General features: G+C 41.6%; 1 protein-coding gene across 1 annotated transcript; it reads right to left on the bottom strand.

Annotated features, from left to right (window-relative positions):
- Window positions 1–7,141: 7,141 nt before the first annotated feature.
- On the bottom strand, window positions 7,142–7,749 carry LOC101434620 (cornifin alpha-like). The gene has a single exon (XM_004480266.5). It carries the CDS (start codon window positions 7,733–7,735, stop codon window positions 7,373–7,375), a length of 363 nt encoding a protein of 120 aa, XP_004480323.2. The 5' UTR covers window positions 7,736–7,749; the 3' UTR covers window positions 7,142–7,372.
- Window positions 7,750–14,934: the final 7,185 nt, after the last annotated feature.

Below are 14,934 nucleotides of genomic sequence, written 5' to 3'. Positions count from 1 at the left end.
TGCTCGGGTTTAATATATACCCAGGGGATCTGAATCTCTGGACTGACCATATGATAGCCAGGTCCTGAGCCTCAACAGACTTCAGCTCCTACACTCTGGTTTATTGGACTTACCCCACTCAACTAACATTGAGTTGAAGAAGTTCAACCACTACACCATGGAGCCAAGAGTGCCTACAACTGAAAGCAGGAGGATTGCATCCAGCATCCATGTGGAAGCTAAGCCCCCTCTTGATACAGATGTAGAGTGGACACAACCAATGCAAGGTCCACAGGGTGTAGGAACAGAATATGGATTAGAGTGGACTTACCGATATTCTATTCATGAACTATTGTGATTAGTAATCGAAGAAAATATGGCATTGGTGTGGAGAAAGTGGCCATGGTGGCTGCTGGGTATGGGGAATGGGAGGAAGAGATGAGATGTGGAGGCATTTTCGGGACTTGGAGCTGTCCTTGGTGGTGCTGCAGGGACAATTACCAGACTTTGTATGTCCTTCCATGGCCCACTGGATGGAACATGGGAGAGTGTGGGCTATGATGTGGACCATTGACCATGAGGTTCAACGATGCTCAGAGATATATTCACCAAATGCAATCAATGTCTCATGATGATGGAGGAGAATGTTCCTATGGGGGGAGGAGTGGGGTGACGGGGGTGGGGAGTATATGGGGACCTCATATTTTTTTAATGTAATATTAAAAAATGAATAAAGACAAAAAAGAGAATTCAGAAATCAAAAAAATGAAAATAAAAAAAAAAGACAAATTATTTTCACCCCCAGTTCCTACTCAGCATACAAGAATAGAGCAAGGCAGGAAAATATCAGTAAAACAATCCCATCTTTTGAAGAGTGCTTCCTGTCTGAAGCTTGTTTGAAAACTCACTAAACATTCACAAATTGGCCATCGAGGGTACTGAACAAAGGAGAAGCTGTAGCCATAGAATACAGAAAGTGGAAGAGAGAAGATTTGGTAGGATTTCAGAATTACTAGGATTTAGTGACTCCTATTCTTCATCTGCCCATGGTGAAACTTCTTATTCCTAATTTTTTAAAAAACTTATTTCTTAAATTTTTTACTTTTTATTGTAGTAATGTATAGAAGTTATAAGTTTACAGAAAAATTGCACAGAAGGTACAAAGAGTTATCATATACACGTTCCCACATACACAGATTCCCCTATTATTAATGTCATGCTTTAGTGTTGTACATTTGTTATGGTTGATAAACAAGTATTGATACATTACTGGTAACTAAATCCACAGTTTACATCAGTGTTCAATCCTATAGTATACAGTTCTCTATGCATAATGCCATGGACCCAACATTATGATATCATATAAAAAATTTCACTGCCCCCAAAAACCTGTGCCGACCTAGTCAGCACTCTTCTCCACCCTTCCTACAGCAACCAGTGGAAACCACTGATTTTTTTTTTACTGTCTCTATAGGTGTACCTTTTCCACAATGTCATACAGTGGGAATCATACAGTAGTTAGCCTTTTCAGACTGGTTTCTTTCACCTAGCTATGTGCATTCAACGTTCCTCCATGTATTTCCATGCCTTGATAGTTCACCTCTTGGGAACATGGGAGTTTTGATCAAAGTTATTCTGCCCTGACAACTATGGCATGCTGCTCTGGGGATGGAAGTGGGAATAACTTGACCTTTATAACATAATTTTCTGGTCCGTGGAGAGTCATATAAGTACCTAAAGGAGAAGATTGTACATCACTCAGCGATCCAAGTCTTTGAGGAGTAGAAGTATTTAACCCCTTCTTCAGAAGGACATTAGCATGTTATATGTATAAGAAAGAGAGAAAATATATATTTGATAACCAACAGAATGGACTGTGGCAGGCTGTGAAAGATGCTGAAGCCTGTGTTGCCTTCACTTTCCCAGGCGTAGCCATGACACTCATTTCAAGGCTCACTGCAGTAGATGAAGTCATGGAATTGTACTCCATGCCAGTGAAGATAGGCCCAAGTGATGCAGATCTCCTCTAGGCCCGGATGATTTGGAACAAGTTTGCTTTCTTCATACCCTCGCATTTTTCCTGAATCACACAACAGTATGAAGGAGAGAGTGAGGCCCCAGGAAAATGGAAGAACTGCAGAAGGCAAGGAGCCTGAGTGACTAGGTTGAAGAGAAACCCTCTGCTAAACCACATTCAACTCTAATAGGTTAACATTTTCAAAGTTATTTTCTATTAATATTATTTTAAAAATAATGGTTGGAACCAAATGAAAACATTTTCACTAGTATGGAACAAATGAAATAGAAACTTTTTAAGTTAATTTATATAGAAAAATGTAGTAGTGATAATATTAGCTAAAATGTATGGATCTATAATTCTATAACATATGCTTTTTCCGTCTCTTGGAAGGTTAGGGAAGGTTGTATTCTCTCACTTTCTGCCTCTGTGGTCACCAGCTCATTTACTCAAGAAATGGGCAGTCCCCACTGGGGAATCTGTTAAATGGGTCGGAGAGACATAACCCTTCCTGCAGGGAGCTCTCAGTTTTCCGGGATTGTAGGACCACTCTTTCCAATAGTATTGTAGTTATGGACAGGAAAGAGGAGATATATTACACGTCAGAATCCTGCTGTTTTAGGGAGCAGAATGATGCTGGAAAAGGATCCAGCTCAAGGCACTCCCAAGGAAGAGTGTTCTGGTTCAAAAAGTGACGTATAGAATGTTCTCCTCAAATCCACTGCATCATTTACTGAAGATATAAGTCACTCCACAGAATTGTTCTGCATGGCATCGCAATGATGGATACAGGAAATTATACATTTTGTCAAAACCTATAAAATTACGCAGTACAAACTGTCAACCATAATGTAAACTATAGACTATGGTTAGTGGCCATGTTTCAATATGTGTTTATCGATTTTAAAAACTTACCACACGAATGAAGTATTATTAATGGGGAAAAAGATGGGAAGGGGAGGGGTGAGATATGTGAGGATGCCTTGTATTTTTTTAAGTAACATTTATGCAATCTATAGCACCTTTAAAAATAATTATAAAAACAGACACGAATAACTCGTACATTTTGGCAGGCAGCATGGAAAGACCCTCATGGGTCTCGGTCTGGAGAAGTCAGACCTGAATCCAGTAATCGTGGGTGTGATGAGCACAGTGGCCTGGGAATGCAGGCAGTTTGGCTTACATTACAGCAAACAGGACAGTGTGCCTGCAGGTGTGCCAAGGGACAGAGAAGGTCTAATTAGACCCCAAAGCCTGGACAGAGCACTTGGTTCTGGAGAACTGTGTGGAATGGAAGGGGTGGGGACAGTTGATCATAAAGCAGAAAGGACAGAGAATGAAGGAAGAACAGGAAGAGAACATGGCAGAGAATCAGGTAGCCTAAGTAAGTAGGGAGGTGGAGGAAACAGACTAGAAAATTGGTTGGTACAGACACTTAGGAAAGAGACTCTCCAGAGACAGAAGTGGATGGAACAGCCAGCCGCTCAGTGGGACCTCCCTTCTAAAGAGTTCCTGTCCAAAAGGTGTGATAACTTCCCTTTTCTTCAGGAAACGTGGAAGAAATGGTATGGTCCTGCTAGGACAGAGACACGCGAAGGTGAGGAAACCAAGAGAAGAGAAGCCAAATGTGCATTTTTTAAAACAAAACAAACGTGTATGTCACCAAGTAGGGCTCCCATACATCACCCCACCCCCAACACCTTGGATTTTTGTGCAACGATTGTTACAAAGTAAGAACCACTACTCCTAACAATAGCCAATATCTTACATTTGGTGTACTTACCCCACCCACTCGGTTAATGACACCCTGAATTAATATTGCATTATTGTTCATGAGAGAATGTTCTCATATTTTTTCTGTTAGCTACAGTCCATCTTCCACCACAGGATTCATAGTGGTATACAGTCCCATGCTTTGTGCAATCCATTCAAAATGCATACACGGTGGCTCTCATACTCGTCACAGAGTTGTGCTGTCATCACCTCAATTTTAGAATGTTTTATTACTCCAAAAAGAAACATCCTATACCCCTTTATACTCCTTTATTGTTGTCTCTTAGAATTGATACATCTTCTTTGCTGCAAAAATATTGCAAATTACTGTTAACTATAATCCACGTTACCTTAGTTATAATTTTCCTGTGTATCACCATATTCTTAAAACGTTGTAAAAGAAGAACGTTCTTATACTATTAATCACAATTCACAATCTCCGTCACCATGTAAATCCCTGTTACACAGTCCTTACATTATTTTCTAGACTCCTTTCAATTGAAATATTACATCCACAGACCTCCCCTCTCAGCCATGATCACATTTATAAATCAGCAGTGTAAGTTATACTTTCTAATCTGACAGGTTGATGTCAGCAACCACACTGGAAACCTGCAGTGTACCAACCTAGGTGTCTTTAGTAACTCAAATTCCTCACATAAAGGCAGTATCCAGCTCTCTACTGCTGGCTGGGTGAATAACAAGTATACTCACAGGAGACTTGAGGAGCTGGGGCAAGAGAAGGCTCTCAGATGATGGGAGAGCTCCACCTCTACCCCGTGACCTCATTTAACACTTGGGTGGTAGCAATGGTCCAAGTCAGTGGGGATATTGAAGTCTGAGTTGTGAATGTGAGAGGGGTGGGAGGGGTGGTGTTATGAGGAGTTTTGCACAGAAAGGTTTAGAATTACGTTGGAGGTTTGTGTGGGAGAAGTGATCGCATGTGATATCACACACAAAAAACAGACAGTAATCACCCCACCCCCTCACCTTTGGGCTGCAGGTCTGGAAATTGCAGCAGGATTTCTGGAAGTTTCTGTGGAAACATTTTTTTTTTCCTAGGTCAGTTTCATCTTTATCTGTTTTAAGTGTTTTAAACGTGTATGGGCCATTTTATAAATAAATGTAATTTCAATTTAGAGTGTAGGAATGTTTAAAACATAAGAAATTTCACTGAATAAACTAAGGAATACCTTTCATACACCAGTCAAACATAGCCACTATTTCTATTTGCTCTATTTACTGTCATGTTTTTCTTATATTCTTATGTGTGTGTGTGTGTGTATATATATATCTACATTTTAACAAAGATATATTCATGTGTTATATGCTGTAACAGTTTATATGATCTTAATATTGTCTGAATATTTTTCTATAAGAATTAATATTTTTCTGTGATATTATTTTATAATCAAATTCTATAATCTTATAGATACATAGGTAATAATCACTTATATAATCAACTTAATTTTTTCTTGCTGGAAATTTATTTTGTTCCCTCCTCCTTTTTATTTGCTATTATATATAATTTTGAAATGTTTATCCCTATAAATATATACATAAGTGAATATTTCTCAGGGCTATGTAGAAGGTATGCAGATGCTTAAATATTTTAATTCATTTTGCTCAACTTTCCTCCAAGATGGTCCCTTCACTTTGCAACTCTCCAGCTAGACATCACCTGCAGGTGGCCCCACTGGTGATCTGCCCCTTTAATGGGATGGCTCTTTAATATGTTTATTACCATTTTCCATCATGTCAATTGGGAACTGATTTGTAGTCATCTCAACCTGCATATTCCTAAAAGACCCAAGGACATCATTTTCTCCTGCCTGTGTGACAACCACTCATCAATAACAGCTTGTTGAATACTTTTTATTTTATGGTTTTCAAACATCTCAGAGTTCTTGCCAAACATACCTGGAGTATTTGCCTCACATCCCCTGGATATTGTGGGTCATCCACCTTCCCAAAAAAGGAGTTTTACTCCTGATAGGCCACTTCAGCCTCTATGAGATTTTATATTGCCTTCTCTGCTTAATATCCCAGATGTGCCTAAGAACAGACCTGCAAGCTTGCTGGCTTCCCCCAAAACCAGGAAGAATAGGGTGCAGGGAAAGAGACAGAAGGATAGATTCTGGAGATCTGGGTTTTGGTGTGATTCAGAAACAGTCTTGGGTTGATTTTAACTATTTCTCCTCCTCTTTCTGAATATCAGTTTTCTGATCTGAAAGATGGAGGGGCTGTACTAGGTGCTCTTTAAGTCACCTTTCACCTCTAACTTCTTTTATCTTAATGACCTGATCTTCCTCAATTTCATGGGTGACTTTGGTTTTACCTGTACCACCTGTCTTCTGCTTCTGAAACTTGCTTAAAATTGTCTTTTCACTTGATCCACATGTTTTTGTTCTACTTTGAGAGGGATAGTGTATGTGTCTGTTCATGTGGAAAGAGCTAGAGAGAGAGAGCATGTGATGCTTTTGTGCCAGTGTGTCTGTGTGTGTACCTGTTTTTTTTATGGGAACAGGTGAAGATCATCTCTTAGGCTTCTACTAGGGCAGGCACTGTGGATTCAACTCTTCCTCATCCACGTAAGCATTGAGTGTCTTCACACTGAGCCATCAATGAAAGAAAAAGAATATCTGAGGAGCATTAAATCATAGTACATATGTGTTCTTGTGTGCTTTCGAGTGTGTCAGTGTGTGAATGTGTGGATGTGAATGTGTAGATATGTTTGTGTTGAAATCTATCTCTGTATGTGTCTCTGTGTGCAGTCTTGTGGGTGGATATGCATTTGCGAGGGTATTTTGTCTAGAGTGTGATTGTTTAAATGCTTGTCTCTGTGCACTGGAGACAAAAGACAAGGAAGGTGAATGAAGAAGAGATAATCAGGTGGGATTATGTATGAACGTGACTTCTCTAGAATGATAATAATAAAGGGAATCAAGACAACAGAATAAGGGAAGCTGGGAGCAAGGTACTCAGGGTAAGAGATGGGTTGAAGCAAGTAACAACTAAGCCCAGGCATGTCTCTGCTGCTGCTCTAACTGAGGCTGCCCAAAGTAACAGGCCTGTCACAATCTCCCATCTCAGGGATGTCCATATATACAATAGCCACACACACACACACACACACACACACACACACACATTCCCACTGCCAAGTTCAGGTAGATTCTGACTGTTACCTTCACAACTAACCCCTTTCTGTGTGCAAGTTCTGCCCAAGAGAAGAGAGCATCTCAGAAGGCAGAGACGATGAATGACATACACAGTCAGACCTGAAATTAAAAGTGATTTAATGATTTAATGGGACCAGAGCATGGAAGAGTCACTTGATCCCTTCCCAGTCCCCTCTTCAGATGAGCATGGAGCCTGGAAGATTAGCTAGGCCAGTGAGGATCTCGGCCTTACTCAGAGACTCAGGAAACCCTCCAGCGTGAATATAAGGAAATCTTCTCAGAAGGTACAAATGAAGGAGGGTCTGCGACCCACAGTGACAACATGCTAATTGCAAGGTCAACAGGAAGAGACTGGAGCAGAATGGAAAGGAGGGTTTGGCATCCGGTGTTCTGCTCCTCGAGGGCATGGCTGAAGACCACATTACTTCTGCTTGGTCTTCTGCTGGGCTGGCACTGGAGTGACGGTTGGGCATGGCTCAGGCACCTTGGGAAGGCACGGCTCAGGCACCTTGGGGAGGCACGGTTCAGGTGCCTTGGGGAGACAGGGCTCAGGTGCCTTGGGGAGGCATGGCTCAGGCACCTTGGGGAGGCACGGTTCAGGTGCCTTGGGGAGACAGGGCTCAGGTGCCTTGGGGAGGCATGGCTCAGGCGCCTTGGGGAGGCATGGCTCCTTGGTTACAGGGACACATGGTTCCTGGGGTGGAGGCTGGCAGGGCTGTTTCACCTGCTGCTGCTGAAGCTGAGGAGGTGGGGCACAAGGCTGCTTCTGCTGCTGGGAATTCATGCTTCAAAAGTAGCTGCACCTTGAAACAGAAAAGCTGACTCAATGATTCTGATAAACAAAACAGTAGCCAGGTTCCAATGTAAAATATGCCTAATTTCTGGCCCTTTTAGAAGTGATAGCCTCTACTCTTTCCTTGCTGTATTGGAAAGCAAAGGATGCTTTGACAATGTCTGGACCATTTCAAGAGATGGAGCTAGGAGATTAAAGGAAATTTGTTCTGCTCCATTTGAGTGGGATTCATTCCTTAGCTCTATTTCTTCCACAGGTATGGCACATCTGCATTGACTTATATCCTGAGAAAACCAGCTCCCAAGAGACATAGTAGGTCTTCTGGAAAGGGATATAGTCCACCCACTCATAGTTACACATAGAATGTCCTGCCACTTATAGGATAACTCTATGTTAACCAAAGCCCCTGTGCTTTGATTTCTGGCCTTTGCTCACAGAGTCCTCTCTGAAATGCTGAACTACCCACTCTGCTTTTCCAAATACTGCATCATAATTCACATTTTATGCCACTACAGACAGGTTCTTCTGAGCAATGCTCCCCAAAACTGCCGCTGCCCTTCCTTGCCCCTATCTCCTAGTATCAGTCACTCTTTACTTTATGTGTATGAACACGTATTATATTTCCTGCTAGAATGCAAGTTTATTAAGTTCATATTGGTCTGATTTACGCAAATTGCTTAGCATCGTGTCTTAATTATAATCAGTGCTCAGTAGAGATTTGCTGAATGGATTAAAATTTTTATAAGTATCATAAACTGAGAAATTATGGTGCTGTTGAAAGTAGCCTGGGCCTGAGTTCTAGTCCTAGGATGAGTTAATTTACTCTTCTTCCCCAATTCCCAGTTCCATACCTCTATGCTGAGACAGAAGAATCCATGTCCAAAGTTTCTTCAGTACCAAACTGTGCTTTTCAAATAAAGAAATGCTGATATTTTCTAACTCTAATGAACTCCCTGCTCTGGCCTTCTCACTCATGCTTACTTTTGTCCAATAATGAAAACCTAAAGAAAAATTCCAAATTGGTTCCAAACAGACTTACCTGGTTCACAGAGGAGAATGGGTTGTCTGGTCTCTCAGGTCTGTTTGAAGTCAGGAGCCAGCTGCCTTTTTATACAAGAATTGAATCCTGTCTCAAGGAAATACAATCCACCTGGGATGCTCTGTTTTCATTCCTTGCCTATCAAACATGAATCATCCCACTTCCCTCAATTACCTGTTGGCTCAGCTTTTGTAATGAAAACTACCCATGTGATAATTTTTGGCACTGGTTGCTTGACAATGATGTCACCAGGGCAGATGCCCACCTGTCATCCTCCCCCTCATAGCCAGGAAAAGTGCTTATACAATAGACTTCCTGGAGGGTTTAATACGCTAACCCTGGATGGAGATCTGAGTTCTTTTGTACTTGGTCACCTGCCTGTTCCTTTTCTATTTGCATGGCTGTTCATCAATGTTCTGTGGGAGTAAAATACTTCTGGACACACAAATGAACAAGTGGAAAATAGAAGGAAAGAAGATGAGAGGCGGTAGGCTTGAGTGGTCTGCCTTAAGGTGTTTGTGAGAGGTTATGTAATTGACTGATTATAGCCTCCTCCCTCATCTGGGAGATCCAAGACCCTTACATCTGTTTCCTCCATTTACCTCCCAATTCCATTGAACTATACCTATTTAGCATTCCTCAGTTATCACCCCCTCCCCCAAACCCACTCCTTTCTGACTGGTTGCTACGCTTGGCAAACATGCTTTCTTCTCACCAACCACACCTTCACCTCTCTCCTACTTCAGAGATTTTCAAGGGCTAATCACTCTTCTGGGATAACCTCTTCCTCCACTCCACCCAGCTCTCTGCTCAAGCCCGTTCTTTCTTCTTAACCCTGCTATGGCCTACCCCACCTGAAAACCCAGAAGCCTTGTCTAACTACCTCCACCACAAGTCTACCCATGGCTTCTCATTGCTTAATATTTCCTCCTCTCTTGCCCACTTCCAACCCCAGCTCCAGTGTCTAGAAATATTTCTGGCTGCAATGGTTTTCACCTCTACCTCTTCTGTATCTCCTCGGGCTTTCTGAGGGTCAGTGCTTTGCCAGTTCAGAACAGTGGTATCCCCACGATGATACTTGCTTCCTTGTTCATGCATCAAATATTAATGGAGTGCCCAATATATGCCAGTCATGTCACTGGATCTAGGAGCTGGGGATGAAGACAACCTCAAAATGGGAACTCCTTGGAGTTAGAGACACACCATAGATAAGAGCTACTGAACCTAATGGATCTTGGGAGCCTCCATTCTGTGCTCCTCAAGTGATGATTGGGGAATATGATGCCAAGAAAAGTGAAATAACATATTCAAGGTCAAACAACAAATGCCTGAGGAAAGGAATTCTGCACAGATACTCTAGTTCCCCCTTATTGAACCACAACCTATTCCCTATTGTCTATAGAGAAAATTAACCCCAGGCAGGAAAATGACTAAAGGTGGGAAAGAGGGACTTGCAACTTCCTGGAGGCTTGGGATTGGGTTCACTCATAGTTTTGGAAAGCTCTGCATAAGTGGTGATGTGATTAGACAGAAAGGGCCTTGCTTTCTGGGTAAACATAATCTTTGCTAAAATGAATTGTCTTAAGTAGAAATAATGCTTTTTAATGTTTGAAATGGCTCTGGGATGAATACTAGACATTTCTAGTTCTGTTAGAAATAGGAGGGGGCATAATTAGCACAGGTAGAAATAAGGGACTCATTCTGTTGCTCATCATTCAGTGGACAAGAGTCTGGGAGAGATACAGCTAAAACACCTGTTTTGACCTGGGTTGCTTTGCTCAGGAGGGGAATCTTGGGGTAGTATAGTGGCAGAGCATGCTACCCTGACAATCTCGGGGTCGTGTAGTGGCAGGGTCTGGTGCCCTGACCAGTGAAGACATTGGGGATGAAGGTCGGGTGAGAAGACTCTGAATAGCCCCTCTAGTATGCCCTCCCTTCGTTGACCTGTCTGACATGATGGTCAGATTCTGAAGATTCTCCCTGCCATGGGCTTCTCTTTCCTGTAATACATGGGGATTCCCCAAGTACTTATACCAGCAATTTCCTCCAATAAACATAACATGAAACTGCAGTCACTAGTTCAGAGCTGCCCTCAAACACCATCTGTTATTAAGTGTGCCCTTGGAAACCCAACTTACCCTGAAAATCCAGGTGTGTGGATGGCTCATCCTCATCACCTACTGTCCATGCACACACGTGTGCCTAAGGAGCACCTGATGGCTCCACAGCTGTGTCACCTGCTAAGAACCTGAGTGCAACATCAGTCACCCCCAAAGCACCTCTCATGGGGCTCCCATAGCCATTGTTATCCCTCCATCCCTTCATGGTGCTTGGTGTGCAGTAGCTGCACAGTGAATTGACAATTACAAAATGAATGAATGAATGAATGAATGAATGAATGAATGACAATATTCATAAAGAGAGACCCAGAGACTGCTTTGAGAACTGCTTTAAAGGTTCCTGCCCTTTTGGCGGGTCTTGTGGGATGTGCTGGCAGGAGTAACCACTCAGAAAGGACTGAAACTTCCGCTGCCTCCCCCACCCATCTGCTTAGTTGTCAGCCAGTTTAAAGAACCACTCCCTTTGGATTGGTGCCACTGCCACCACCACACCTGAGCTCTAAGCCTCTTGCCTCAATTTAGCTTTCCTCTAGGCTTGGATACAAGTCCTTCCCTTCACCAAAACCTCACGTCCAGAGCACCTAACTGAGGGAGCCCATACAGAATTAGCTGCAGCATCTGGTGGGATTCTCAGTCCGTGAGGAACTGCTTCTCCTTTGTTCCTTAGTGCCAGTCAGCTTGTCTCAGGCCCTGGGTGATTAGAGCCCAGCTCTGAAGCTGGGGTCCTTCCATGTTCTTCCTGGACTTTGGCCATGGAGTCAAGGAAAATTCTCAGCTGGTTTTCCACCCCTGGCTGGATTCTCCTGCTTGCTTTGACTTGTGTTCCCATCACTCCGTTCAAGGCAGTTCTGGCTTCAGACTGTGAAAATTTCACTATCCCTTCGATCTCATTCTCCCTGCTTATTATCAGTAGCTTATAATAAGTGGAAACTAATTTGAGCCTCTCAGTCTGTATAAACAATTAGCTCAGATAAAAGTGTACTAGAGGATGTCTCTCCAGATGTTCTCATTTTTTGAGAATTCCTACCCTAAACAAAGTGTTAGTTTAGAAGGGTGGATTAAGGTCATGTATAAATGCCCTTTGAGGATGAGAAAACTACTTAATAAGGAAATGCTCTAATTTTTTTGTCTTTATTTTTTTAATATTACATTAAAAACATACGAGGTCCCCATATACCCCACACCCCCCTTGCCCCACTCCTCCCCTATAACAATAATCTCCTCCATCATCATGAGACATTCATTGCATTTGGTGAATACATCTCAGAGCACCGCTGCACCTCATGGTCAATGGTCCACATCATCGTCCACACTCTACCACGTTCCACCCAGTGGGCCATGGGAGGACATGCAATGTCTGGTAACTGTCCCAACAGCATCACCCAGTACAACTCCAAGTCCCGAAAATGCCTCCACATCTCATCTTTTCCTCCCATTCCCTACCCCCAGCAGCCACCATGGCCAAGAAGGTCAACCACCACACCATGGAAATGCTCTATGAGAAGACATCAGATCTTAATATGGTAAGAGTGCTTAGCTGATAGATAATCAACTATTTAATTGTTATTATTATGATTATTTACTCAATCTATATTAAAATAACGTATGACCTGAATATTGAAGCTATCATTTCATGGGCACTTTTTCCTAAGGGCCATCTAATTTTTTAGTCAGTTGTTATTAAATCATGTTGAGGAAAAAGATTACTTAAAGAATGAGGTACAGGAGTATAAGGATGCAGCAAAAATAGAGATGCTTAAATCTGGGAAATCCTATTCCCTAATATATCCTAATATATACCCCAAAAAGACCATCATCCCTACTTCTTCAAGACACACAGTCTTCTCTCTGATCCTCATGTGACTTCTCTTGAGCCAATAAGATGTGATTTAAAAAGACAAATTATCTTCACCCCCAGTCCCTACTCAGCATGCAAGAGTAGAGGAAGGTAGGAAAACTACAGTAAAACAATCCCATCTTTTGAAGAGTGCTTCCTGTCCAAAGCTTGTTGGACACTAAACATTCACAAATGAGGCCACTGAGGGTACTGAACAGAGGAGAAGCTGTAGCCATAGAATATAGAAAGTGGAAGAGAGAGGATTTGGTAGGATTTCAGAATTACTAGGAATTAGTGACTCCTATTTTTCATCTGCCCAAGTTGAAACGTTTTATTCCTAATTTTTAAATAAACATATTGTTTAAATTTTTTACTTTTTATTGTAGTAATGTACAGAAGTTACAAGTTTACAGAAAAATTGCACAGACGGTACAGAGAGTTCTCATATACATGCTCCCACATACACAGATTCCCCTATTATTAATGTCATGCTTCAGTGTTGCACATTTGTTATGGTTGATAAACCAATATTGATACATTACTGGTAACTAAATCCAAAGTTTACATCAGTGTTCATTCCTATAGTGTACAGTTCTCTAAGCATAATGCCATGTACCCAGCATTATGATATCATACAAAAAATTTCACTGTCCCAAAAAACCTATGCCTACCTAGTCATCACTCTTCTCCACCCTGCCTACACCAACCAGTGGAAACCACTGATTTTTTTTACTGTCTCTATAGGTGTGCCTTTTCCACAATGTCATATAGTGGGAATCATACAGTAGTAGCCTTTTCAGACTGGATTCTTTCACCTAGCTATGTGCATTCAAGGTTCCTCCATGTATTTCCATTCCTCAATAGTTCACCTCTTGGGAACATGGGAGTTTTTATCAAAGTTATTCTGCCCTGACAACTATGGCATGCTGCTCTGCGGATGGGAATGGGAATAACTTGACTTTTATAACATAATTTTCTGGTCCATGGAGAGTGACATACGTACCTAAAGGATAAGATTGTACATCACTCAGAGATCCCAGTCTTTGAGGAGTAGAAATATTTAACCCCTTCTTCAGAAGGACATTAGAGTGTTATATATGTAAGAAGAAAGGGAGAAAGTATCTATTTGGTAACCAACAGAATGGACTGTTTTAAGCTGTGAGGGATCACTGATGCCTGTGTTGCCTTCACTTTCCCAGGCGTATCCATGATACTCATTTCCAGGCTCACTGCAGTAGATGAAGTCATGGAATTGTACTCCATGCCAGTGAAGATAGGCCCAAGTGATGCAGATCTCCTCTAGGCCCGGATGATTTGGAACAAGTTTGCTTTCTTCATACCCTCGCATTTTTCCTGAATCACACAACAGTATGAAGGGGAGAGTGAGGCCCCAGGAAAATGGAAGAACTGCAGAAGACAAGGAGCCTGAGTGACTAGGTTGAAGAGAAACCCTCTGCTAAACCACATTCAACTCTAATAGGTTAACATATTTCAAAGGTATTTTCTATTAATATTATTTACAAAATAATGGTTGGAAACAAATGAAAAATTTTGCACTAGTATGGAACAAATAATATAGTAACTTTTTAAGTAAATTATATAAAAAAATGTAGTATTGATAATATTAGCTAAAATGTATGGCTCTATAATTCTATAACATATGCTTTTCCCCTCTCTTGGAAGGTTAAGGAAGGTTGTATTCTCTCACTTTCTGCCTCTGTGGTCACCAGCTCATTCACTCAAGAAATGGGCAGTCCCCACTGCGGAATCTGTTAAATGGGTCGGAGAGACATAACCCTTCCCGCAGGGAGCTCTCAGTTTTCCGGGATTGTAGGACTACTCTTTCCAATAGTATTGTAGTTATGGACAAGAAAGAGGAGGTGTATTACAATTCAGAGTCCTGCTGTTTTAGGGAGCAGAATGATGTTGGAAAAGGATCCAGCTCAAGGCACTCCCCAGGAAGAGTGTTCTGGTTCAAAAAGTGATGTACAGAATGTTCTCCTCAAATCCACTGCATCATTTACTGAAGATATAAGTCACTCCACAGAATTGTTCTGCATGGCATTGCAATGATGGATACAGGAAATTATACATTTTGTCAAAACCTATAAAATTATGCAGTATAAACTGTCAACCATAATGTAAACTATAGACCACAGTTAGTAGCAATGTTTAAATACATTTATCGATTTTA

Source organism: Dasypus novemcinctus, chromosome 13, assembly GCF_030445035.2.
Source record: "Dasypus novemcinctus isolate mDasNov1 chromosome 13, mDasNov1.1.hap2, whole genome shotgun sequence".
Lineage (NCBI taxonomy): Eukaryota > Metazoa > Chordata > Mammalia > Cingulata > Dasypodidae > Dasypus > Dasypus novemcinctus.
The sequence above is the reverse complement of the archived record's forward strand: the minus strand, read 5'-3'. Positions and strand labels throughout refer to the sequence as shown.